This window comes from Dermacentor andersoni, chromosome 4 (assembly GCF_023375885.2).
Source record: "Dermacentor andersoni chromosome 4, qqDerAnde1_hic_scaffold, whole genome shotgun sequence".
Lineage (NCBI taxonomy): Eukaryota > Metazoa > Arthropoda > Arachnida > Ixodida > Ixodidae > Dermacentor > Dermacentor andersoni.
This window is the reverse complement of record NC_092817.1, coordinates 82,041,844-82,069,508: the sequence shown is the minus strand read 5'-3', so window position 1 is coordinate 82,069,508 and position 27,665 is coordinate 82,041,844. Positions and strand designations below refer to the sequence as shown.

Sequence of the window (27,665 nt, the reverse complement as noted above, 5' to 3'; positions counted from 1 at the left end):
TTTAGACTCTGTAGCTAAAGGTTAGCTTCAGCGTGAAACGGCGGACTCTGGCGTGAAGGTGCGGGCTCGATCATCTGTACATCGTTAACTCACAGGTTAACTGGCATCAGCCTGCTGCAGTTGCCTGACTGTCTCATCTTCTACACATTTTGCTCGTAGCTCCATTTAATTTTCCATTATCTTTTATCACATGGCGCGCCCGGCGCGCCGATTCCAGCGATAGCAACGTCGGCGGCAGGGTGACGGGCTGTGAGTCCCGGCAGACGGAGAGATAAGGACGTTCTTTATTCTATGATAAGGATGGAAGACGAAATATAACATGAGAATATATGGCCCCTGGACACACAGAGCTTCACCTATGCCAGGACAAAAAGCGCCTTTAGACCTGCGCTATGATCTTTTCAATCTTTCACGTATCGCCCAAGTGGCCTAAGGTTTTTCCTTCTCGGAACGCGGATACTCCATTAGCGCAACCATGAGAACTGGGGGAACAGCATACGTGCATTGTTTTTAACATAACCAATATGGAATGCTCAATCGCTTATATATCTAATTTCGTTATTCTCCAGATTACTTAACCTCATTACGCGTCATGCGGTCAACCGGCAAACTACTTCAATCATTATATACGTTTTCTCGGCAGTCCTTTCACCATAGGCATCAATATTTTCATGGCCGCTATGGGCACGCGAGAAAGTTTGAAATCCGATGTGGACGATGAATACTCGCTTATCGTGACTTGCCACGAGACAGTGCACGTGCCGTTGCCTCCTGCTTACATTGGTTCTGAGGGACGGGGAATTAAAACGCTGTTGGAAAGCTGGAAAGGACAGTATGTCGAGAGGTGCGTCACATGTGCTTTCGTCGAAAGATTGTCTGCAACTTTTTGCGCACACGCGTGATCGCAGGCTTTACAGAACACGCTAGGCACGTTAATTGTCAAACAGGAGTTTTCGCTTGTAATCCATCTTTAATCTACACCATGTGTGCAATATCCAGTGCACCGTAGGCCGCGCTGTATAAGCTTGGATATCTGACATGTCCTGTGAGCTCCCAGATGTGCAACCTGCGATGATTGCAAGGGAGTAAAGAGCAGTTAGAGTGAAGGGATCGTCACTTGCATAATTAAAGTTATTTGTGTTAATGATTTCAGACTCCACGGTGTCCTCCTGGGATATGAAAACCTGAAGTTCGTTGAAGCGAGCGGCACGATTATTGACGACCAGCCGTTTGTGCATCAAGATGTTGTCGGAGATTTTCAAGTTTTTAGGCCAGAGACTGGTTCTATCGTACGAGCGCACATCAACAGGTAGCGCACTTTCTCTTGCGTATGCGTTTCATGCATGCTTCGAGAGTCATTATATAACATGTTAACCAAGAACCGCGGTTTTCGTTGCCCACCGCTCATTAATGACCTTCATGGACGCTTGAGATATAAATAACGGAGTGAGTAAATAAATAAATGCAGGTGAATAGTATTCACTGTCAAAAAATGCCAGTTTCTTGCATACTCCGTGTACCTAATCGGAAATATTTAAGTAACTGAGGCAAAAAAAAAAAAAAAAAAAAAAGATGTGTTCACCAAAACAAATTACCATTACAAGCAAAGCTGCGATTGTCATCAAGTTGAACTGGATAGCTGTTTACGAACTGTTTTTGAAACGTAGTTGGCTATGACATAAATATGTTTTCTTTTCCCTCTGCAGAATGAGTAAAAGCCATGTGGGCTGCCTCGTGCATAATTGGATCAACTTGTCCATCCTGTTGCCCCCAAATCCTTCTCCAGAATTGTCGCGATACCTCAACATGGGACAGGAAATACTATGCAAAATAACGTCAGTGTCGGTGTACCGTCACAATGCACTCAAACTTCGTGGTTCAATCACATCTGAATGGTTTGTATGTCATGCCACTTTTTATATTTTAATGGAAAAGAATGCGCTTTGGTTACTGTGATGCTGTGCAAAATGAAAGTACAAATGCTAGTGCAAATGTGTCACTGAGTCCTTTATTATTATTATTATTATTATTATTATTATTTATTATTATTATTATGATTTCATGCATGTAGTGATATAGACCTGTCTTTCAGCAGCTGTAACAAGCTTGCACACGAAAGAGGAAACACGGATATTGTGAATATTAAAATTAAACATTAATATTAAATGTTAAACACTCCTGCAAGCTGCTACGTTATAAAGGAATAAAGAGATATATGCTGGTGACATCAGTAATAGTTAGACTTTGAACATGCTTATTGTGTTGTGGTGAAAGCATAACAAGATACACAGTTTGGAGGGTGCAGGCACTTGCATTATACATCAATTACATTGTCTGAAAAATTTAATAGACATTTGTTATCATTATCGTCACACTTGTCTATATAGCACTGGCTTGTGCATTGACTGCTTCAACCTGTGCTGTTTTACCAGCCTCTGAAGATGCAAGTGCATGCAGTTATGCTAGTTGCGTAAGATACGTTTATCATTAGCAAGAACAATGAGATAATAAGCAGCTTGAATGAAAAAAAAATATATATATAAAGTCCCTCTTATCCCTCCTGTTATTCTTGCTCATGATAATGATGTGTTTTACACGGCTAGCTTCAAACCCCTGGTATCAGCTCATTCCTCTCACTAATTTTATGTTGAGGACCTCCATCTTGATGCCATGAGGTAGCATGCAACGGCTTATTGGCCAGTCGCCTCCTCCTAAGTTCACATACTATCTAACAACTATGAGGGAAAGGATATTCCACATTCACTGCCATGGCCTTGGGAGGTGCTGGCTAACATTCCTTGGTCTAACGTCGCACCCATGCACAAATGCTGAAAAAACTTGAACGGCAGAACGGCCGTTGCAGTTGCCTAAAGGGGCTATGACATAGTTGCCCAATTGTAATCTCAGTTTATCACAGTAACTGAGAGTAGAGGGGCCAATATGGCCAAACAGGCAAAGAGAAATTGGGCTCTCAGCACGGATTTTAATTTGAAGTTGCTGGTTACTGACAACGACTGCCGTTTTGGCATGGGTTCTCTGACGTCGGGAAGTGTGTAGCCACCACAGCGCGGTCTTCTCCGAAAAAGTCCGAAAACATGTATGACTTCTTGCTTCACATGCTGTGGCACCCGATGGTGCAATAAGTGTGCCGCTTTTGAATTGTGCCTGCAATTGTTTCTGTTGCACAATAAAAGAAGCGCAAACCAGAGAATGCCTGCAGAAACCATCTCTGGCTGATCACCAATATGCACATGTGCAAACAAAGCCACACATGTGAACCATGGTGCTTTTCCGGCTACTGCCAATTGCTTGCAGTACACAAAAGCATGCCCTTCGAGATTGGCTTTCGCTACTCCAAGGGAGCCATTACTTGTGATGCGATTTCATATTGTCACCAGTTAGTGTTGCCAGACTGCTACACGATTTAACAGCAATAGAAAAAAAAAAATCCGATACAAATTTTCTAGTGCACCGCATGCACTCAGATTTGGCCAGCTTGTTGTGGGAGACATACTGTTTAAGATGCAATGCATAATTAAAATTCAGCAAGTTGATGTCATGGCACCTTTAATTGGTAATTGGTAATTTAAATATTGGTTTGGCTCCCACTCGTGGGCAAGTTATCTTTTCAACCACTTTCATTTCCCTTTTTTCTTATTATTTCTGCATTTCAGTTATCTGCCTTCATTGTCTGATTTTTTCATACATCGTTATCAAGTTGTTTTTTTATTTTGGGTGCCACAAACTTAGGGCATTGAACTTACAGTTCTGACATGATAAAGCACGAGTGTCAGTGTTCTGGAGCTAAGAACAAAGTATTTTATGCCTGACTGGGCTCGTAGTGCCACAAACATAATGAACAACAGCAAACAACATACACATGGCATGAAAATAATGACAGCTGTAGCATAATAGCCGTAAATAGAGCCAGCAAGTTTTCGACACTGTCAAAACATTCGGAAACCCCCAGCTAGCTACACATCTGAATAGTACAGTTTCAATCTTTTTCTGAAGTTGGAGAGAGGTCAAGATTGTTCTTTGGTGTTGAATAAATCAGGGTCACCATTAAAAAAATTTGGAGTCTGCCATTTGAAAACTGAGTACTGTGATTTGTTCTGGCTTTTCTCTTTATGAAATTCCTAGTTCTTATAGTGAAATGTGCATAATATTAATTTATGTGGAAAAAAAAATTATCCGGATCGATTTTGAATTCTTAAATTGATAGTGCAGATAACTTTAGTTTGTATAGATTGTAAACTTTCAATGGTGGTTCTGGTGAAAACAAGCAAAAGTCTTTTCATGTATTGAAATGTTGTGAACAAAGCGAACGCTTTTTTTTTTTTTGCATGCAGATTGACGTTTGTATATTAGATTTATAGTGTCGTACCAAATCAGTAAGCAATAATGGAATTGAGAGTTCTAATTATAGCCAACTCACTATTTATTTGTTTATATATTTTACCCTGAGGGTTTGTACATTATAGAGGGGAGGGGCATATTTCAGACCATAATTGGAAAAACATTTGATACAATAGTAATGAGCATGAACAATCAACAAGTCCATACAAAAATGTACAGCTGCAATAAAAGGACTAGAGAGAGAGAGAGAAACGTAGCAGTATAAATTCTTTAGTCTGAAAGTAAAAACATGTATGAGTTCACTTATATAGCCTTTGATACAGTTCCACATGACAAATTAATACTAAAACTTAGACATTTTGAGCTCCCTGAAATATTAATCGCATGGATAACAAACTACCTAACAAATCGCCGCCAGTTCGTGGAAATTAATCAGCAACAGTCTGGCTGTCTTCCGGTCACCTCGGGAGTTCCTCAAGGAAGTGTCCTAGGGCCGCTGCTCTTTTTACTCTATATAAATGATATTACTACTTCAATCCATCCCAGCGTGCAAATTAGGTTGTTTGCTGACGACTGTGTGCTTTTTAGGGAAATCACTTCAACCAATGACCAAACTGATTTAAATGCTTCTCTAGCTGGCATTACTGATTGGTGCAAAACATGGGGAATGCGGCTTAACGCTGAAAAGACGGTCTTTCTTCGCTTCACTCGTCAGAAAGCTCCACTAACCTTTAGTTACACGTTAGGTTCGTTGGCCTTACAGGAAGTAACAAAATATAAGTATTTGGGCGTCACAATTACTAACAACTTATCGTGGAATTTACACATTGAGAATATCTGTTCTTCAGCCTTGCGTAAATTATACTTTTTGCGACATAAACTTAGAAATTCCCCACCTAATGTAAAACTGCTTGCTTATTATTCATTAATTAGACCTAAACTTGAATATGCATGTGTTGTTTGGGACCCGTTTACTAAACAAAATATTAAATGTCTCGAAAGGGTACAGAAAAAAGCCGTACGATTCATATATTCTAAATTCTCTCGCTATGATTCCCCCTCACGAATAATGCATGATAATGGCATCGAAGTCCTTCAGCAGAGAAGGCAACACTTACGAATTCGATTTCTTACCATGCTTATTAATGGAGACTTATCAATTAATCCTGCATCGTATCTGTTCAGTACAACGTCTAGGCTTACTCGACACCATCATCCGAATTCACTAACACCTTATTTTGCACGGACGGATGTATTCAAGTATTCTTTTTTTCCCCGAACTATAACAGACTGGAATAACTCGTTGTTGCCTGTTTCAATTGTTTGACTCATTGTATTACTGTTGTGTCTTACCACCTTACTTGATTGAATAATGCATTGTAATATTGTTGTGTTTAACCACCCTGCTTGGACCTGTTTTAGGTCTGCAGTATGAAATAAATAAAAATAAATAAATAAAAACTCACATTTTACGCAGCCTGCTGCTCACAAGGTCACTCGTTCATTTCTTGGTTGCAGGAGCACTCATGATAAATTAATCTGGAGCTCTCCGCTATGCTATGCCTGATAACCCAATTGTAGCTTTGAAATGGGATGAAGAAGTACCAGCCACTCAATTTGCTGATGAGAGAGCACCAAGTGCTATATTAGTGTAGTAAATTGGTTTCGATGCATAGTTGTAAATTGTGCAAAAAACACAGGGAAATGAAAAGCATTGATCACGCAAATGCGCTTTTTGCAACTGAAAGTTTCGTTAATGGGTACCACACCCTCTGCTATACAAGCAATGGTCATATGATTTTGTTGCATGCAAACCCTGCAAGATAATGGCAAAACTCAAGAACATAAGAGAAGAAGGCGAGATAAACAGTAGAAAGAACACAGGTTATTATTGTTGCGTTCGTGTGCCTGATCCTTCTCACTGTCCATTTTCTTTTTGCACAATATGCAATCATGCTATAGTAGTGCACGTCATTGACTTAGCACCATGGTATGTCAAGGCATATCTTTGGCTTCCCATGTTGCAAACTCTTCCAAATTGCAAAATTTACGAATTTGGGCTCTTTCTTCAATATTATGAATGTTGTGTCAAGTTTACGAAAAATAAACTCTGTTCGCGAAAAAGCTTTAAGTGCGGGATGCCGTACACTAGACGGGTACTTGCTTCGAGTAAGTTTCTTCTGACAAGCTCCTGAAGCAGACGAAATTGGCAAAAGCAAACTTACTGAAAAAGTCACGGTAATTAAAAAACAGTGTGTTGCTTGTTAGTATCCGCTGCTCCAAATTTGCTGCTGCTTGTGTTGTTGCATCTAAAGGTAAACTTTCGTTAAGAAATTGCATATGTATCCAATGAAACAGTTATGCTCAGGACAAAATTAAAAAAATGCATGCTATCCCACGGCTTCCTTTCTCTTATAATGTCCGTGAAATATTTACTAATTTTTCAGTTCACTATTTGGCAGGTATGTAACATTGTGCCTTTGCCTTATTATGTTGCTCAGCCTCAAGTTAATGGGGGACACCATACCACTCATACAGACATCTTACGACGACGAGCTGGTGGAATACGAGAGCAATTTTGGAGATGACTGGAACGATAACTGTGGCTCTGATGCGGAGGTCGAGGCACAGCAGGAGCTGTGCTACCTGGAGCCCGATGAAGACTTTTCTATGAGGCCACGGGGCCAGCTGCTGTCGGAAGGTGGCTCATTAACCTCGATGGAACCACCGCATCAGTCACCAGAAAAGCCAAAGAAGAAGAAGAAAAGTGTTGGTAAAGAGAAGCAGGCCAGTGTGCGTGCCAGTCAGTCGAGTGACACAGCAGTAAGCCAGGATTCTGAGTTTTCGGCTCCTGCCCTTTCTGACTCTGGAAAAATGAAAGCCAAGAAAAGAAAACGAAAATGTGATGATGATGGTGATGATGGTGCCCCTACAGCTAAGAAGCGAAAAGAAGAGAAGAGAAAGGGAGAAAAAGAGGTGAACGAAAGGTAATTATGCTTAGTTTACTTTGAGCAGCCTTGCCACATTGAAGGATGGTAAAGCGGGCAAGCATGATGTGATCCATTGTAAGCAGTGCACAGGCAAAGGAGATTGACAAAGGAGTGTTTCTTCTTAGTTACCATCATCAATTTGCATGCTGCTTACAATAGCTACTACAGTTTATTTGTTGCGTGGTTTTATGTGGTAGTGAAGTGTGAAGCTTCTATGTCGTAGCATTAACAACAATGCTTGAACTCTGAGTTTGTGTATGCTTTCCGTGGAAGATTTCCCTTCGTAGAAGGGTAATGGTTTTGACTAGTTGGTTTTCCATAACGTTAAGTGGTGCAGCACGAAGCAGGACAGAGGGACACAGAAAGGACAAGCGCTTATTGCCATCTGACATTTTTTATTGTTTGATACAGAAGTTTACATAGAAAAAACAGATGTGAAAGTGCGACATAAAACAGAGATACAAAATAAAATTTTACGTGCTTATATGATGTCTTAGGATACGATTCATCTTAGGTGTGTAATTACATGACTGTTGCTTTGTGGTTTAAGGTAGTTATGTATGCTTAAAAGTGCTGAAGTAAAGTCACAAAAACTAGCTACCTTAACGTCATTGTACAGGAATACAGAAATACAGTTGCGCAGCAGCGGTGCGAACAGACTGGGCAGGACACAACTCAAAACACAACTCAAAAAGTAGCATGGATGTACCAGAACAGCAACAGTGTTTTGCACTCTGTTCAGGTATAGTAGGAATGTTCAGTGTGTCTTGTGCAAAAATGTGGCATTTGAAGGCAATATATTGTCACTTCATTGCAGCAGTGTGTTTCATTACCAAACAATAGGCCCATCACCCATAGGCAGAAAGATTTAATTTTCCTGGGAGGGGGGGGGGGGGGGGGGGGAGGGGAGGAAGGTGACCAGCTTTCTGAACCCCATTTATTTATTTATTTATTTATTTATTTATTTATTTATTATTACCTCAAAGGCCCCGGTGTGGGGTATTACATGAGGGATGGGTGACCACTTCAGTGGAATGTGGACTCAATGGCAGGATTGAAATGATGTGGATTGGAGTGGTGCACGGCGTTGGCGGAAAGGTCATTCCAGTCCCGGGCAGTCTTCACAAAGAAAGAATGTAGGGGCACAGTGGTCCGGGCAGGTAGAGGGTACACAGATTTTACGGGACGTAATCGGCAAGATTGACGGTGTGCTGGAATGATGGCTGAAGTACTAGGAGCAGAATGATAAAATTTGTGATAATGACACAGTCTGAAAACATGACGCCTTATATCTAGATTGGAAATTCCTACGTTTAATTTTAGCTGAGAGACACTAGTGTGGTAAGAATAATCAGTATAAATATAACGAGCTGCACGATTCTGAACTGCTACCAGGGTGTTAGAAAGGGTGGTTTGGTGTGGGTCCCAAACAGAGCATGCGTATTCTAGCTTAGGTCTGACAAAAGTTAGATAAGTTAGTATCTTTAAGGATGATGGTACGAAGCGCAAGTTGCGGCGGAAGTAACCAAGCGTGCGATTGGCTTCATTAGTGATGTTCGTAATATGAGAGGACCAAGAAAGGTTATTTGAGAGTGTAAGGGCAAGGTACTTGCATGACTCCACAGATGATATTTCCGAGTTGCAGAGAACGTACTTAGGAGTATGGTGAAGCTTCTATCGATGAAAAGGTACTAGTAAAGTCTTTGTAGTGTTCAGTGACATTAGCCACATGCTGCACCTAATGGTAACTTGGTCTAGATCATTTTGCAATGCGTGGTTGTCGGTATCAGCTAGGATTGGGCGATAAATGACACAATCTGCAGCAAAAAGGCGAATGTTAGAAGAAAGATCATTAATATATATAAGGAAGAGGAGGGACCCGAGAACTGTGCCTTGGGGTACACCGGAGAGAACAGGGCTTTTTAGAGGAGGAGTGGTTGTTAGCATACACAAACTGTTGTCTGTTGGTCAAGAAATTTCGTACCCAGCCCAAAACAAGGGGGATTAAGGTGCAAGCGAGAAAATTTTAGGAGAAGTCGTTGATGCGGAACTTTGTCAAACGCCTTTTCGAAATCTAAAAAAGAGGGCATCAACTGGGATGTTTTGATCAAGGTTAGAGCTTATGTCATTTATAAAGCGTGCTAATTGGCTATCACAAGAAAAACCTTTACGGAAGCCATACTGGTTAGGGTGGAAGAAACTGACAGACGTTAGGAATATGTATAAAACGTTTCATAACAGTTGCACCTGAAGAAACTTTGTGTGACCTCGAAGAATTGTTCACTGAAGTGACGGCCTTACATTAGTGACCTCATAGTAGTAGTAGTAGAGACCTCACAGTAGGAGATAGTGCAGTTTCACAGCCTGAGTCCTCTTGCACCACCAAGAATCTGGCGTTTCTCGGTGGTGTAATCTTCCTTCGCGAAATTGTTTTATACTTCGCTATCGCTAATACTGCTTCTCCTTTCCGGAGAAACTGCAGCATCTCTCTCTCTCTTTTTTTTCTGCGAGTCCGAGCATAATTAGAGAAAAGGCACAGCGCTGTGTGCATGTTGCTGTCTCATGTCTCCCCGTCATTTTTGCGCTGTGTCCTTTTTCCAATGAGTCACCAACAAGCCCAAGCTTCCATGCTAAGTCAGAGTGCGCACAACTGCTGTTCATTCTGATTCCGAGTGAATATGGCTTGGCCTAATTTTGGTTACTGAGTGAATTACACAGGTTGTCCCAACTATTATACAGCAAGACTTAAAAAAAGACCAATTGCGTTACTAGAAGAAGACCTAGTGCATACTGTTTCCAGTACGGTGGAGTAGCCACCAGTAATTTGTTCGTTACTGAGATTTACTGAGGTAATTATAATTCATTATCTAGCTCGAGAAGTACTGTCGTAATTATGAAAGTATCAATGAAGCATTTGTAGGCACCCCAAATGACATTTAACTGCAGTGCTTTCAGCGATGTACTTATTGCATACAATTTTTTCCGACAGTAAAGAAACCCCACAAAAAATGAAAAATATCACGTGACTGTGCTCCCACCCACATCATAAATCAGTGCCCTTAAATAAGCTGATTGAAAGCAATTGCTTTGCCTGTCGCGAACCCGAAGAGACAGCGCATCACCCTGATAATGGCACGGAAGGAGCACTAACAGCAGGTTTTGTGGCCTCGCAGCTATTTCTTCCTCTCATTTCTACATCACACTTATTATCAGTCTCTCAACGCCAACTGATCATATTGATAACAAAAGCCTTTCATAACGTGGCCGAAGCAGCGCTCTGACCATGCACGAAGCGCGAAAAGCAATGCAGTAGGCATAGAATGTTTCAGTATCCTGGCTCTGCTCGCACTGCACCGAAAGAGAGTGCACGCAGCTATATTTCGCGCCAGAAACTTGCTTCGGACCAAAGCCAAATTAAAGTGACGGTTTTATTTTTCGTTAGAATGTATGCGTGCTGCAAAAACAGGGTTGTGTAAAAAAAGATAAAAATAAAATAAAAGCGAGGTAAACAGACTGGGTAGTGACTCATGTGTAGAGAAAAGGCAAAACCAATGTGCTCAAGAAAGTAAATGCACCATTTCTAAATGAGGCAAACTGCGCACGCATACACACACACACACACAAGAAGAAGAAGGAGAAGAACAACAACAACCATGCAGAATCTTCTCTGGGATTTATCCGATCTGAATGATGCATAAGCATTTCATAATACTGATGCAGTGTTGTGTAGTAGTATGCTGGTGTGTTCTGCATAATTACAAGGACGATCGCGAAAGAACACTGAAATGGAGAAGCGTGGTTGCAATATTGAACTGTTAAGTGAGACCTGCACGAGACAACACAAAAGAGGCGAGTAGAAGCACTGTTCACTGGTGTTATAGATAGCCCGCAGTTGATGTTAACGTGGGATGAAATGACCAGGGAGATGTAGCAAACGAAGGAACTATATGCAACATTTATTAGGTGCACTGAACCATTATGAACCGCGATCAACCGTGCTCCGGCGGCGGCTACATCTGGCGTGGAGGCACAGCCCATATCTTGAAAGCGATCTGCAAAAGTGGCAAAGTGTGGGATGTGCTGAAAACTCCGTGAGTGCCGTGTTCTCGCCTATTCGTTGGCATTGAAGCGAGAGGCAGCACCTAGGTGAATTCGCTCGCTGCTGCGGGTGCTATGTTGAAAGCGATCATCTTACGGGATGCACGGAGGGATGGTTTTTCCGTTAGGTAAGCATATAAATGCTTACGTATTTATAACCATCAAATTTCAGTGTGCCTTTATTATCTATGAATTCGTAAGCGCTGTTGAACACCAGCTGCTGCCTAGAGGACGTGTTCAAAAAGGTCTCCTTCTGCAACTACGCAGTACTGAGTATGCTTTATCATATCTTCTGTGACTTTCTTGATGACCGTCGCTGGAATTCTACTGCATACATCCATTAGCCTTTCTTTGAGATAAATCTGATGTCCGTCTTGATCATGTAAACACAATCTTTCACATAACCCCAAAGAAAGAAACCGAATGGAGAGAGGTCAGGTGTCCTAGCCGGCCAATTGAGAGGCCCTGTGCCTTCCAATCTATTGCGCATGAAAAGTCTCATCCAGCCGATTTTGTGCTCCACTCCTGCTGTATGCTGGCACCCCATCTTGCCGATACCACAGAAGTGGAAGACATGACAGCGGGACTTCACTGAGAAACTCATGCACCACTTCTTTTCATTTCATGTCATTTAATTTATTTACCCTAAGGGCCCAGAATAGGGCATTACATAGGGGGGCATAACAACAACAAGAAATTTCAAAGTTCTACAACGTACAGTAAACCTTTCCATATATGCTGACGACATATGCATATGGGCCTCGGCAGTTGCACGTCTCCAGGTGCGTGCACGGCTCCAAAAAGCAGTGACCCTAACATCATCGTATCTGCATGCTAAAGGCCGCAGCATTTCGACCGAGAAGTGCGCCTTAGTTGCTTTTACCCACAAGCCCATGACCTGGTACACCATTCCTATTGACCACCAACCAATTTCCTACGCAAAAACTCACCGATTCCTAGGCGTTATTATCGACAGAGACCTTTCATGGAGCCCCCACATCTCATACTTGAAGAAGAGGCTTACTTCTATCCCCCATATACTAAGGTTTCTTGCTGGTAAAATGTGGGGCACATCCGTGGCATCTATGCTTCAACTATACAGGACGCTCTTCCTGGGATACTTGCGATATAGCACACCAGTGCTGTCCAATGCTAACAAAACTAACATCCGTGTCCTACAGAGCATTCAAGGCCAAGCCTTTCGAACATGTCTGGGGCTACCTCGAAATGCTTCAACCGTGGCAACAATTGCCACCGCGAGAGACCACCCAGTAATGACCTATATAGCTATTGACGCACTCCGGGCGCATGTTCGCCATATATCCAGAGTCCCTGACCACCACCTCGCTCGCTTGCCTGACAAAAGACCCAAGGCAGCGTTCTCCAGATCAATTGCGGCTAACCGGCACTCTTTGTCTTTAAGGCACTCACCCGCAACAAGAACGCCATCCCCTATGTGGTGCTTGAAAAAGCCTCCTGTGTACCTTGCTGTTCCAGGAATAGTGAAGAAAGCTAGCCTGACCACTGTGGCTCTCAAGCAGATCACATTGGAACTTTTGCATTGTTCATACGCTAACCAAATCCATGTTTACACGGATGGTTCCGTCTCGGAAAATTCTACGGGCGCCATTGTTCTACCATCTCAGTCGGTCGTCATCAAGTTTAAGACTTCACACGTAACGACACCTACAGGTTCCGAACTGGCCCCTCTTCGCGCTGCTGTCGAATACATTGAAAAAGAACCGCCCAACAAATGGGCAATATTTTATGATTCGAAAGCAGCCCTCCAGAGCTTGCGAAGTTTACGACGTGGCAATTATGAACAGCTGGTGCCACAAATCAATGAAACCTGCCATTGCGCTTCTGAGCGAGGACATGATATCATATTTCAGTGGCTGCCGGGACATTGTGGCGTCGGTGGTAATCACCTCGCCGATGACGCTGCCCGACGTGCCCAGGCTGGCGTGCCGACACTCCTTATACCTTTATTGAGAGTCGACGCTGCAAGAGAGCTTCGCAGTCTCGCTCGTACCATCACGTTAAGTTACTGGCATACACCACAAAACTCTAAGTGTCGTTTATACAGCCTCGACCCATCACTGAAACTTAAATTACCAGCGAACCTTTCACGACGTGACGCAGCACTGCTGTGTCAGCTGTGGGTAGGAGTAGCATTCACCAACTCCTACAGCTATCGTATTGGAAATGCAGATTCACCAATGTCCGCTAAGTGCAGGTGTGAAGAGACCATCAGTCATCTTCTGTTCCACTGTTCTCGCTTTAATAATCAACGTGAGACTCTCCAGTGTGCCTTGAATAGACTGGATGACAGGCCATTTATGGAAGCGAAGATCTTGGGAGCCTGGCCTCACGGTTCATTAGCCCAGAAAGCAGTTCGAGCGCTTTTTCACTACCTGAAGGCAACAGACTTGAGTGCCCAACTATAGACATCCTACACCTAAGTTTTCTCTCTCTCTCTCTCTCTTTCACTCCCCATTCTCCTCCCCACATGCAGAGTAGCAAACTGGACTCAGTCTGGTTAACCTCCCTGCCTTTCCTTCTTCCCTTCTCTCTCTTCAAAGGGGGGTTATAAGAATGAAGGTCAAAACACAAAATAAAGAACATAAGGATTTTGTCCATGTAACGCTTTCCAGTCATCTTGTGATCGAAGAAGAGCATAGCACCGGCGTTAATTCCGAACCACACATTGAACGACCCCTAGTACTGGTGCCGAGTGCGTTTTACCCAGTGTGTATTGGAGTCACTCCAATAGTGTGCATTATGCAAATTTACCTGGTTGTTTCTGCAAAAATTCGCTTCATCTGTGCACATGATGTTGCTCAAAATGTTTGGTGGCTCATCGGCTTTTGTGAGGAACCAATTCAAGAAATATAGATGATTCTGCAGGTCCCTATCTTCCAAGCATTAGTGCAGTTTAAGGTGGTACGGGTTAAAAGCCAAGTAATTTAGAATCCTCCAAACTAATGACATGGAAATTGGGGCCTGGGTGGCCACGTCCCGCATGATAGCATGAGAGTTTGAGGCCATAAATGCTAGAACATCCGTGTGTAGGCTAGGACTCAAAGATGGAGTCCTCTGCCGCTCTTTCTGGTCAAAGATGGAGTCCTCCACCGCTCTTTCTGGCAGCTGCTGGTCTGTCTCAGGTTTTAATTATTTCTGATGATATTCAACGCGTTTGGTGTACTGCCACCCTTCCATGACTGACAAATATTTGCAGCATTCCGCTTGTTGCCATTTGCAGTTCCCAAGGCAAGGATCATGTTTTTCTTGTGCTCATTAGAGGAAGATATGGCGATGGGGATGAAACAAAACACACCTTTAAACCTTCACACTGACATCGTCAATTCGCTTTTGAGGTTATAGGTGTAGTGGAAAAAAAGAAAAAACACCATGCATTTTATTAATGCTAGGACAACAGCTATCACAGCTTGTTTCCAACTAACACCAAACGCGACATGTTACTTCAGCCGGGACGCAGCAGATAAGGAACTAGCTCGATCACAATGCTTTTATTTCCTTCATTTTGTTCTGGCTAACTCAGAGAAAGCTTGTTCGAGGGCACTGCTTTATGATGCAGGTGGGAGCACAGTCATGTGGTATTTTTCTTATTTTGCGGGGTTTATTTATCAGTCAGAAAAAGATATGTACACAATTAGTATGTCGCTGAAAATACCGCTATCAGATGTCCATTGGCTGTGCCTACAAATGCTTCATTGACAATTTGATAATTAGGATAGTATGTTGAGTTAGATAACTAATTACAATAACCTAATTAAATCTTGGCAATCAAAAGGATTACTGGCAGCTACTCCACTGTACCGGAAACAATATGCACTAGGTTTTCTTTGGGTATTGCGATTGCTAATTTTAAAAATCTGGGTGCATGATAGTTAATTGGGACACCCTGTATATATTTATGACCTCTGCATGCAAGTGACGATGTTTCTATCCCTAATAAATGTTGTCAATTATTAGAAGAGTTTTTTTTTTTTTTTTCATGAATCATTAGCAGTGCTTACTGGAAAAAGAAGCAATACTGAGACACATATCACTCACGTGCATTTCACGCGCCATTGATAAAAGAGTCTGCCGAAGGGGCATTGAAGTCTGCAGGCTTTTTTCATGGTCAAAAAAGCATGCAAAGCAATTTGAAGCGAGGTGAACATACAGCAACATATTCATTCTCTAGGCATACGCTATCCATACTTTTAGAAATAATTTCTAATTGGCTACCTGCTTCTCTTTCAGAAATGTAATAAACTTTGTCCTGTGTGTATACTTGAATAAATTGTATACGTGTATGGTATTTACAGTAAAAATTTAAAACAATGTTGAAGTGAGAAAATATGGATGAGGCACCGCTGCTAGTGCTTCTAATGAGCTTGTCCTCCTATTGTCAGGATTTGCCCAAATAAAGTGAAAGTATGAATTAAAAGCCGTGCATATCCGCGCCAACAATGATGTAGTAAGCTATTAGCCACAATAAAATTTTAGGTGAGAAGGTTGAGTCAAATCAAAAGAAACATCAAATGATGTGGGTGACAAAGCTCTGGCAATTACATTTTAGGTGTGTGTGTGAAGGGGGTGGGGGTGCGCAGGCTTCAGCATTGAAGGCGGGAGGGGCTCTGCCTGCCCCCTCCGGAAAACTCCGGAAGGGGCCCGGGGCTCCGGAGTCGGTGCTTATGTCATCACCCACAGCGAAGCGCCGCTGTGTACATTTCAATGCATGCCGTTGACTGCCCATCCACACTAATGCGGTGACGGTGCTACCAGCTGTAGCCCAATCTCGTGGCCAATACTCTTAGACATGATGTCTATCCTTGTTTGGCTTAAAGGAAGTGGGCTGTACCTCTTGGCTCTTAGCTTGAATACTTTGTAGTAAAATTGAGAGTTGAGTCAGTTGGTATGAACTTGTGATTTCACGACAGGTGCTTAAATGCGGACACAAGGGAGACAAACAAACTTCACGAGGACTGGCTATCGCTTGTAATATAACATGGCAGGAAACAAAACAGATAATTATGAGGAGGACATGGAAAATGGTATGTAAGACAGACTCAACTAGCTCGTTGAATGTTCTGTTTGAGCATTTTGTGGAATTCCTTGAGCCCTAGTTCTTATATTTAGCAGACAGGTCGTTACATATTCTTTTTTTTAAAGAAGCAAGAATGGTTGTTGACTGGTAGAACACCCTCAAACCTGTTATTGCATTGTTGAGAGTGCAAATGTCGTACTCCCCCTATGAAATATCAAGGAACCGTATTGGAGGATGAGGTGCGAGTTACACAAAAAGTCTGCCTCCACCATAGCTCTAATGGCACATAAGTTGACCTTTGATACCTCGCAAGGATGAATTGTCATATTTAAACTGCTGTCTTCAACAAAGGGAATTGACAAGTCCATAACTTGTGTTGGTGATGCCATAATGAGAGTGGGCATAGATAGAATTAATTTCCTTGTATATTGTAACATCTTTATGATAATCGACTTTTATGTTATCTGTGGGTCTTCAAATAGCGAAATTTTCAAATCAATTTGAATACAAATATTGAAAAAGTTCTGAGTAGACATAATGCATAGAAAACTGGCAGCTCTCCTTATGAAGTGTGTATCGACTGCAAGGGTCCCAAAAAACGAGAAGAATGCAAACATTATACTAATCCACAAAAAGGGAGACGTTAAAGACTTGAAAAATCATAGGCCCATTAGCTTACTCCCAGTATTATATAAAATATTTATGAAAATAATCTCCAGTAAAATATATGAACGCTGCCTGAAATCAGTAAAAAAGAAACCTGGCATAGGACATACCATGATGTATGCACTAAAAGATACGAAGGATAATATCATCAGCAATCTCGAAGATATAGTAAATGCAGCGGAAAAATTCTAAGCTGACCTGTATACAGTACCCAGAGGAGTCACGATACCTCCCTTAGAAACAGTAATGAACAGGATACAGAAACTCTCCTATAACTAGCGATGAGATCAGAAGGGCCCTGGAAGACATGAAACGATGAAGAGCGGGAGGAGAAGGTGGAATAACAGTCGATTTAATCAAAGGTGGAGGAGACATAACGCTTGGAAAACTGGCGGCTCTTTATACGAAGTGTCTATCGACTGCAAGGGTCCCAGAAAACTGGAAGAATGCAGACATTATACTAATCCACAAAAAAGGAGACGTTAAAGAATTGAAAAATTATGGGACCATTAGCTTACTCCCTGTATTATATAAAATATTTACCAAAATAATCTCCAAACACTGGAGATTAGTCAACCAAGGGAATAGGCTGGCTTCAGGAAGCGATACTCTACAATGGATCACATCCATGTCATTAATCAAGTTATTGAGAAATTCGCAGAGTACAATAAGCCTCTCTAAATGGCTTTCATAGATTACAAAAAGGCATTTGATTCAGTAGAGATACCAGCAATCATAGAGACGTTATGTAATCAAGGAGTACACACCGCTTACATAAATACCTTGAAAAATATCTACAGAGGTTCCACAGCTACCTTAATTCTACACAAGAAAAGCAGGAAGATACCTATAAAGAAAGGGGTCAGACATGGAGACACAGTCTCTCCAATGCTATTCACTGCATGCTTGGAAGAAGTATTCAAGCTATTGAACTGGGAAGGCTTAGGAGTAAGGATCGATACTCAACTCTCAACTCGAATATCTCAACAACCTTCGGTTTGCTGATGACATTGTTCTATTCAGCAACAATGCAGACGAGTCACAACAAATGATTGAGGACCTTAACAGAGAGAGTGTAAGAGTGGGGTTGAAGATTAATATGCAGAAGACAAAGATAATGATGAATAACTGGGCAAGGGAACAAGAGTTCAGGATCGCCAGTATGCCTCTACAGTCTGTGAAGGAATACGTTTACCTAGGTCAATGAATCACAGGGAACCCTGATCATGAGAAGGAAATTCATAGAACAATAAAAATGGGTTGGATTACATATGGCAGACACCGTCAGCTCCTGACTGGAAGCTTACCATTATCATTGAAAAGGAAGGTGTACAATCAGTGCATTTTACCTGCGCTAACATATGGGGCAGAGACTTGGAGACTGACAAAGAAGCTTGAGAACAAGTTAAGGACCACGCAAAGAGCGATGGAATGAAGAATGCTAGGCATAACGTTAAGAAACAGAAAGAGAGCAGTTTGGATCAGAGAGCAAACGGGTTGTAAGATTTGGAGGACGATCTCGCCGCTGCCACCATTTGTAAGGGTTGAAGGTCGTAGAGAGGAACTTGGGAGGAACTAGGCGTACAGGGTTTATTTACAGTATTTACATTTTAAACAAGAGATACATCGACAGTCTAGCGTGGCTCCCAAATGGAGCACGCAAGACGAGCATACAGGACACAGCTTACAAGCACACAGCTCATGAGCACGATGACGAGCACATTGACGAGCACGAGCACACTCTAGCAGCGACAAGCAGCCGCTTATAAACACCCCGTGCTCCCTAGATCCCTAGGTGAGGGAAAAACGGCAGTTCACCGCCGATTCGCAGCGTCAAACGTCAACGCAGTCGACCCGCCGGTTGTCCATTATTTTGAGTCTTGAAAGGCGCGTCGGTTCCTTGAGCTGACCCCCACAGCGCCGCCGCCGGTTGCCCATTGTCTTGCGCCTCTAAATTCCAGAGCTGCCTTTCTCCTGTAGTTGCCACGAGTGTCAGCAGACTGTGACGAATCCTGGGGCCCACGTACCGCAAAGCACCCTTTTGTTAGGGAAGCTCTTCTTGCTGCCGAGAGAGACCATGAAGACCCGGCAAATCAACCAACAATACGTTGGGCGCCAAACGTGGCCCGCCCTGCTGCCGTCACCGATTCTCCGAACGAGCCACATGGTGGATTACTGCTGCCGTAGTCCGCAGTTCTCTGAAGGAAGTTCATGGTCGGTTAGCGCTGTCGTCCTCGCTGGTTCTCTGAAGGGCGCCACCACCGCGGGTCGATCGAAGCACGTGCAGCGGGCTGAAATAGCTTTGCAGAGCAGTACCCCTGCAGGCCGATCCTAACAGGGTCTAGCCGATATTCAGCTGGGCAGGTCATGTAATGCCCAGGTTAGATAACCGCTGGACCTTTAGGGTTACAGAATGGGTACCAAGAGAAGGGAAGCGCAGTAGAGTGTGGCAGAAGACTAGATGGGGCGATGAAATCAGGAAATTTGCGGGCACTAGTTGGAATCGGTTGGTGCAGGACAGGAGACAGCTACAGGAGATCACGGGGAGAGGCTTCATCCTGCAGTGCACATAAAAGATGATGATGATGATGATGATTTATAAAGAAATGAACTTCAAATATTAAATGTTTAATATTTTCTCATTTCTAAACAGTGAAAAAGAAAGGTTTATTCTCGTTATTTCATACAGTATGCATGTAGTGACGTTTGTAACTGGAACACCGGTCAACTGACAAACTTGTAAATGAGAAACAGATGTTTTCAGTTATCTGACTCAACATGACAATGGCAGTAATGAAACAAGGGAACAGCAAATCACCAGATACATGTATAGTGTTGCATTTGTTGAGTTAAAGAGGTGTGATACCACAGCACTGCGCATTGTGTTAAAAGGATGCAGATATGGTGAGACCAGGTAAACAATTAATTGGCTCGCCTAAATTGAGACAACAAATCTGTGTAGAAACAGCACAAATATTCTGGACGCAAGAAAGGGACAGACATTGGTAATGACGTCTATCGCTTTCTCAAGTCCGTTTTTTTGCACTCAGATAGTGAACCAACCAGCCCAAATGCATACGCTCCTACAACAAATTTGTGTTTTGCCTTGCTCAAAAATGATTGATTCTTATTGAGTGCCTGGAAGTTGTTGAGCAGAAGTGATCTGCCTGTACGTTCGCTCATTAACTGGTACCTCTGTGCCACAACTGTAGCTCTCCATCTGCATATAATAATTCGTAGGAGTTCTCACTTGCGTCGGTCTCTCTCCTCTGGGACTATAATAAGTGTTGTTAGCCCTTGCATTCAAACAAAAACAAATATTTTTATGATTTCTAGTGGAAATTTTCTGAATCGAATAACAAGGGACTGTTTTATTTGCATTTGAAGGTTTAAATATGTACACACGCTTAACGTTATCCTTGCTGTTTCCTTGGAGTCACTGTTTCTTTGCCTGCTGTTTAAGGTGCCCTGACACACTTTTCTAGCCAATCATAGAGTGGCCTCACTATCAAAGGATGTCACCTCACGAAGCTCATGCCACAAAATCTTTTCTAATCCTTCAACTATAAGCGGAGTTATCACATGGATACGTAGCTTTCCCTCTCTTTTTGTCTCTGCTAGTGTGCTGGGTGCTACACAGGGTAAAAGTTAAGGGGGGTAAAGCCCCGCCCAGAAGTCGGGTGTCTGGGTGGCAAGAGAGCTCGTTGCGGCACTCCGTGGCAGCCACGGTAGACGAGGCTACACAGAATGTCGCTGCTATCTCAGGAGGCCACACACAGCAGACACAGCAAGTGTTGTGTGTAGACCAGCAGTGCAAAGATGAAATGATTTTTCTGTCTCTTTTGAGTTCACGGGCTTATATACATTTCATTTATTTATGGTAACTCAGAGTTAGCAATTAAAGTATTACTGGGAATGTTCTTACGATGACGAAATCAGCCAGTTGGTGGGTCCAGCTGCTTGTTGTGCTGCTGCATGATGACATTCTGGAACCGAGAGCAAGTGACCTTTGCTGTTTTTGACACGAGATTGTAAATTCCCTGTTGCATGAAATGCAATAATATTTGACTCACATTTTCACATGTTCAATTGTACAGATCAGTAACTTTTTATTACTATGTTCAAAAAGTGTTTCAGGGTCGCTTTAACATGACTGCTGCATGTGAAAAGCAATACTGGAATACTTTCTTTTCTTTTTTTTGTTTGTGCTGAGGCATACATTAAACACTTGGAATACTTGCAACAAATTATTGAAAATCTTAGCCGGCAAAGTGTAAGAGTTAGGTAGTCGACCTCTAGAATCTGTGCAAGAGTATGTTTATATAGGCCAAATATTCACACGGGACCTTGATCACCAGAAGGAAACTTACAGAAGAATAAAGATGGGTTGGAGTGCATATGGCAGGCATTACTAAGCCATGACTGGCAGTTAAATCCCTGAAAACGAAAGTACAATAATTCTACCAGTATTAACATATGGGGCGGAAACATCGAGGTTAACAATGAAGCTTGAGAAGAAGTTTAGGACTGGTGCAACGAGCAGTGGAACAAAAAATGATAGACATAACGTTAAGAGGCAGGAAGACAGCAGTGACGATTAAAACACAAATGGGGGTAGACGATGCTCTAGTTGAGAAAGAATTGGAGCTGGGCAGGTTATGTAATGCATAGGGCAGATAACTGGTAGTCTGTTAGAGTTACAGAAAGGGGGCCAAAAGAAGGGAAGTGCAGTCAAGGATGGCAGAAAACTAAGTGGTATGATGAAAATAGGAAATTTGCAAGCATAAGATTGGGTCAGCTGGCGCAAGGCAGGTGCAACTGGATATTGCTGGGAAAGGCTTTCGTTTTGCCGTGGGCATAAATAGGCTCATAAGAGAGAAAAGGCTCAGTGCTAGGATGGCTTGAGAGTGACTGCAGTCTGCCACTCCAGGGTGGGCTATACTGGAGAACAGAAATGCAGGGAAAGGCGGAAGGAAACGAGAGAGGACGAAATGACAGAGCGTTCTGGAGTGCTCACTCCAGGAAACTCCTATTTTCAAGCAATAAAAGCAGGGTGCTCATAGTATACTTGGCTGGTCATTCTTTAGCACTTGCCTCTGTATCTGAGCATTCTGAGGTGCTCTTGACATTACACCGCCAGAGTGGTTAGCGGGAGCTTGGGGTTTACGGTCACGTGGCTGCACCGTGGGCTCCTGTGCTCATCGAGTTACATAAACATTGCTACAGGAAACTCTCCTGCTGCAATCCTTCAGCTACATTATGGGAATGATGTGTAGTACATGGATTTGTGTAATCTTTGTGATTGTGGCTTCAGACATCTTGTGGCATTGTTTACTGCACTTTATCATTCTCTGTTTCCCAGAGATAGTATCTTTCTGAATCAATGGAGACAAGTTTCTGCATGCATGCATTGTCATTGTGAATTATGGCATCATATTTAACTCGATATATAAAAAAAATTACCAGTTTACAGAGTCACGAAGTCCATGTGCATTATTATCTCACTCATCTAGCCTAATTTGAAACGAGTGATGTTCAAAGGAAGTTTGAGACTTGTTTGAGACTTGAAGTGACCAACAGTGGCCATACAAGGGATGCCACAGGCTGGCTTTGTCACATGAGGCCTAGTAGCCTCACATTAGCAAAAGTACTAGTCGACCGTAATTTGCAGCAGTGCTACCTTACGCTTTTGTTCTTAACGTCTTCAATTTTGCTCGCAGGAAGAAAGAGAAGAGGCAAAAAAAGAAAGAAAAATCGCTGAAGATGGACACTGAAGACAATGCCAGCAGTACCGTTTCGTATTCCAGTGACCGTCTGTCAGCTTCTGAAAGTGCTTTCATCGAAGACATTATCAAGAAAAAAAAGAAAAAGGAGAAAATGCTAAAGGTGGATATTGAAAACATTGGCAGTAGCACAGCCTCATTCAGCAGCGATCATCTCTCGGCTGCAGGAACGGCTTCGATCCAAGGTATTCCTAAGAAGAAAAAGAAGACTCTGAAGATGGAAGTTGAAGACATTGCCAGTGGCACAGCTTCAATTTGCAGTGACCGTCTCTCAACTGCTGAAACAGCCTCCATCCAAGACACTGCTGAGCCAGTTACCATAGACCATAAATTGACTGTGTCTCCAAAGAAGCATAAAAAGAAGCACAAGAAGAGCAAGGTGGAAAATGGTAAGGTCCCCTACACATTTTGGTCTGGTCCTTGGTGTGGTCCCTTTCTAAGAATAGTCTTGTCTGCACCAGCCAGATGAATAGGGAAAGGCAAGCAGTTCATGTAGGCAAACTTGCAATTTGTATGCGAATGTCATCTCATATTTCACTCATTTTCATTTGGAATCAGTATGACCCACCTGCATGTGCTTGTGATGTTTCTTGAATTCTGTTATGAAGACATACCTGAATGCTGCCAGAGAAAGTTATCCAATTTTCATTGAATTGACGGTCGCCAAGCCTCTATCACTTATTGTTCACAAAATAATAAATGAACTCATTGAATACCGGTTCTCTGGCTATGCCATTCTACTGCTGAGCATGAGGTCATAGATTCTCTTCCTGGCCGCAGTAGGCACATCTATACTCCGTCTCACCAGTCGTTTGCAGTGATGCTAAAGGTACGAGGTGTACACAAGCAGTATTCTTGCACAGTGGAATATAGTTCCAGATGTAACTGTCTGAATAATGGCGGGATTATAGAGCTTTGGTTTTGCTTGATGCGTGATACATTACAGCGAAATGTTACATGTTACGATGTATCTCGTGAATTCAGCACCCGCTGAGCAGACGATGCAATGCAGATGAATGCATCTTGAGGGGCACTTGGCCTTCGTATTGGCTAATGAGTCTCGCAGCTTCCACAGTGCTGCGAATGAACTGTGAGATGGAGTATATATGGAGGTTGATCCAAAATAATCTGGAGCTATCTATTACAACGTTCTTCTTAGTTTAGGTGTTTCTTTGGTACATCGCACCCCATATTAATGATTATAGGCAAATTGAATTAGCACAGGTTGCTACCATAAAGCAACTGCATTTAGTGTGACATGAAAGATTTTATTTATTTTTCTTCTTTTTGCATTTTGGCCGTTGTGGCTCAGTGAAAGTTATTCTTTGGCTTGTGTTGAATACAATGCCATCGATCTTTACAGATAAATAGTTAACTTTGCCCGAACAGGCACTGTCAAAATTTACAACATCATGACTGAATTTTCATAAGTTGCATCAAAATCTATGATGACCATCCTCCTTGGCTTATTGTCACAATTTGGTAATAGCCTTGATTGCATGGTGTGAATAAAAATTTTGCTCTTTACTTGCAGGTTTCTCTGCAGAGAAAGAACATTTCAGGGCAAAAATAGTTTTTGAACTAGAAGATGCGGACAAAGGGAAATGATTTTTGCAATGCATAACCAACTCACCTAGATATCTTCATGCTTATAAAATATAGAAAGTTTCGCGAAAGGGACATAGTCTTTCCCTTGTAGTCATGGCATAAAATGGTCAGAAGCTGTGTTCATGGCCCCTTTAAGTACTAATTCTGAAAAGCAGTGCTATAAATATGCAAATAAACTTTTATTTTGGCAATAAGTTGTTTTGGGAGAGGTGTTGTAATCCTCGATAAGATCTTAAACTAAGCTTGTATATATTTTTTTTGCTTTGTTAGGTAGCTGTTGACATCATAGAGACAGCATGAAGCCTCAATATCTGAGAAGTGCAACAAATAATTAATTTCATCACCTTTAATGCAGCCTGCGAGATGTGGTATCCTCCTTCGCTGCTCTCCCGAGTTATTTGAAGTGCTTTGTTCACAATATTGTTTGCCTGTTCAGACATGAGGCTGATCGAGAAGGATCTAACCGCCTTGTGCGAGTCCGAGAAGATGATAGGGGAACTTTTGCATTGTGAAAAGCCAGAGTGATTGCCGCTTCCTCCGCCACATGGGCAAACTTAGTTATATACAGAGGCTGCATTAACCAGGTTGCCCCCTGCATCTATAACCGAGACAGCGAACTTATCTCCACTGTCATATCTAGCAGCATCGACAAAGAGGGCACCTAGTTTGTGCTGATTGATAGTGGCATTGATGGTATCGCCTTTTTCAGGGCAGCTCAGAATAAATGCACGCGGCACAAATGGTGCATCGTAAGCTCGCTATAATATTTCCGGCATGGTAGGCCACCACAAACAGTTTGGGAATCCACTCTGACAAGGGGCAGATGCACACAACTGACACGACTCGGCCCAGTTCGAAGCGCATGCGGCCATCTTCTCCATCGGCGGGGTCACCAGCTGTCCGGTTCATGACGTCAGTCTAGAGTGCGTGCCCACTGGTGGAGGCTTGTTTGCATCCGCCTTGGAGGAGTAAACGCCCCTTTTTTGTAAAGTTGTACCCGACTTTAGGGATAAGAAAGGGATCTTGTATGCACAGTGAGGAAAGGTGCTTTTGGAGGTAGCCAGAAACTACATGTGACCAGGTATGGTGTTCAGTGACAATGTAGTGGAAAGGGATGTTCAGTTTGTGCGTTTTCGCAGCAGAGAATATGCTGAGTCTATGCATGACCGTCAGTGCGTGACCATCATTCTGTAGGTGCATGCATTGGTGGCCTTTGGTATCACATAACTGCAACCTCGGCTTTTTGTGAGATAACCATCCTGCTACTTTATGTCCAATGCTGCTACACTTGGCATGCAGTTTGAATTGGTTGCTCTAAAACATGGTGTAATTAATTTTTTGTTGCGCTGCATTGTTTTGTTATTTGAATGTGTGGGTCTGTTTGGCATCAGTGGTCCTGTAGGTATTAAGTTGTGCTTGATATCAAGAAAAACTTTGGCAGAAGTTATTTTTAATGACAGACTGTGCTCAAGTTGAAAAAAAAAAAAGACATTATTTGATGCACCTCACTTTGTTTTTTACTTTTGCAGGTCCAGCATATGATGCTGGCATAGACTCGATGTGTTCAGATGTCAATTTGAAGGTCAAAAAAAAGAAGAAGAAAAAAGAAAAGATGGAACACTGACAATTTAGTCTAGAGAATGTGAGTACACTGGCATAAAAATTGCAGTAGTTATTAAAGATGTATAGTCGAACACCTCTACAATAAAATAAACTCTAGAACGAAGGATTACGCATGCTGAGTTCCTATCATATATTTGTATTGTGAAAGCCCCCTACAACGAAAACCACTACAACAAATTTGTCTGGACAAGGAAGGAATTTAGGTCTCCCCGACAGCTTATTTGTTGGTTTACAATGATGAACACGTGTACCGGCACAGCCACCTAGCTGCAGTGCACATAGGGCGCACTGGTTGACGCTACAGCATAGACCATGTGGGACAGTCTGTAATCCCCCGTTCTACTGCACACTTCACTGATGCGATAACCTGCTCGGAACTGATGGTTGATGACCTCATTGAAGTCATTATGCATGGGAAGATGGTTAACGTCAACGAAAGAGGCAACGCTGGTACTAGACACTGTAGCTGTACTTCACACCACTACATGGTTTCGCTATGGAGCATGTCGTGAACCTCAATGCCATAAGGTTTGCAGCAGTTTGCAGCAGTTGTATGAAGCATGCGAACAGAATGACTTCTTTCACTATATATTTTTAAAATTCATGTTAAAGTTTCTTTTTTTTTTCTTTTTCTTGTTCAATGTGCTTGGCGTACTCCATTTCAAGTGGTACAGACTATAATGAACGATTTTGGGGGTCCCCAGTGCTCTGTTGTAAATGCGTTTGACTGTGTATCTTTCAGGCCCTTGTTCTACTTCTATAAATTCAGATGATGCTTTTAATTTGTGTTTTCAGGTTGATTTTTAGGGGCAAATGAATTGCTGCTCACAGCTCGACACCCCAAGAGGAGACTTGAGAAGTCCTGTTATCAAGGCCATTTTGAGCTCCTGCTAATGGATTATGCACTATTTTAGGTCGCACTTTTCACAGAGTTCAGGCTACCCTGGAACATGTCATTGTAAATTTCATTGTTCATGTCATAATACATTGCTTGTTTTATTATTTTTCTGTTAACTCATCTGGACAGTCATGGTTGTTTTATTTTATTCCATCAGTAGCATGCCCACTTTTTATTGCATCGCATTGCTTTTTTTTTTTCGCTTTAATGTTTGTGTTTTCACTAAGTGTGGTACATCACTAGATATATCAGTGTAAGCTCGATGGGGCCCTAATGAGGCAGAGACGGTACTCCGTTTGGACATGTTGATTTGATCATCATATAGGCATTACTTACTATCATTGGATGCAGTGAATAAAGTGCATTGTCATTCTCGAGCCAATGCGGGACTTTTTTATTATGGTGTGCATCGGGTTCATTCGATCGCAGTTTTTATAAACGTGTCGGTGACAACCGAAGAATGCTGTGACATACATTTTTTATAATAATGCGACTGTCAGTTGCATCCGCTTGTCTCCGTGACGTCATGCTGGAGGGGAACTTCATTCGTTGGTGGCTCTCTGGCACAATGTGCTGAAGTGCAG

General features: G+C 42.4%; 1 protein-coding gene across 1 annotated transcript; it reads left to right on the top strand.

Moving 5' to 3' along the window:
• Positions 1-275: 275 nt before the first annotated feature.
• LOC126536381 (uncharacterized) lies at positions 276-27,458 on the top strand. Its single transcript, XM_050183315.3, has 7 exons — positions 276-844; positions 1,154-1,309; positions 1,707-1,895; positions 6,861-7,346; positions 22,890-23,341; positions 26,090-26,202; positions 26,979-27,458. The coding sequence occupies exons 1-6, from the start codon at positions 672-674 to the stop codon at positions 26,182-26,184; spliced, it is 1,551 nt and encodes a 516-aa protein (XP_050039272.1). The 5' UTR covers positions 276-671; the 3' UTR covers positions 26,185-26,202; positions 26,979-27,458.
• The last annotated feature ends 207 nt before the right edge of the window (positions 27,459-27,665 follow it).

Coding starts and splice junctions, on each gene's coding strand:
- LOC126536381 (XM_050183315.3), top strand. CDS start 672: ATGGCCGCTATGGGCACGCGAGAAAGTTTGAAATCCGATGTGGACGAT. Junction 1,896..6,860: donor GGTTCAATCACATCTGAATG/GTTTGTATGTCA, acceptor TATGTTGCTCAG/CCTCAAGTTAATGGGGGACA. Junction 7,347..22,889: donor GAAAAAGAGGTGAACGAAAG/GTAATTATGCTT, acceptor TTTTGCTCGCAG/GAAGAAAGAGAAGAGGCAAA.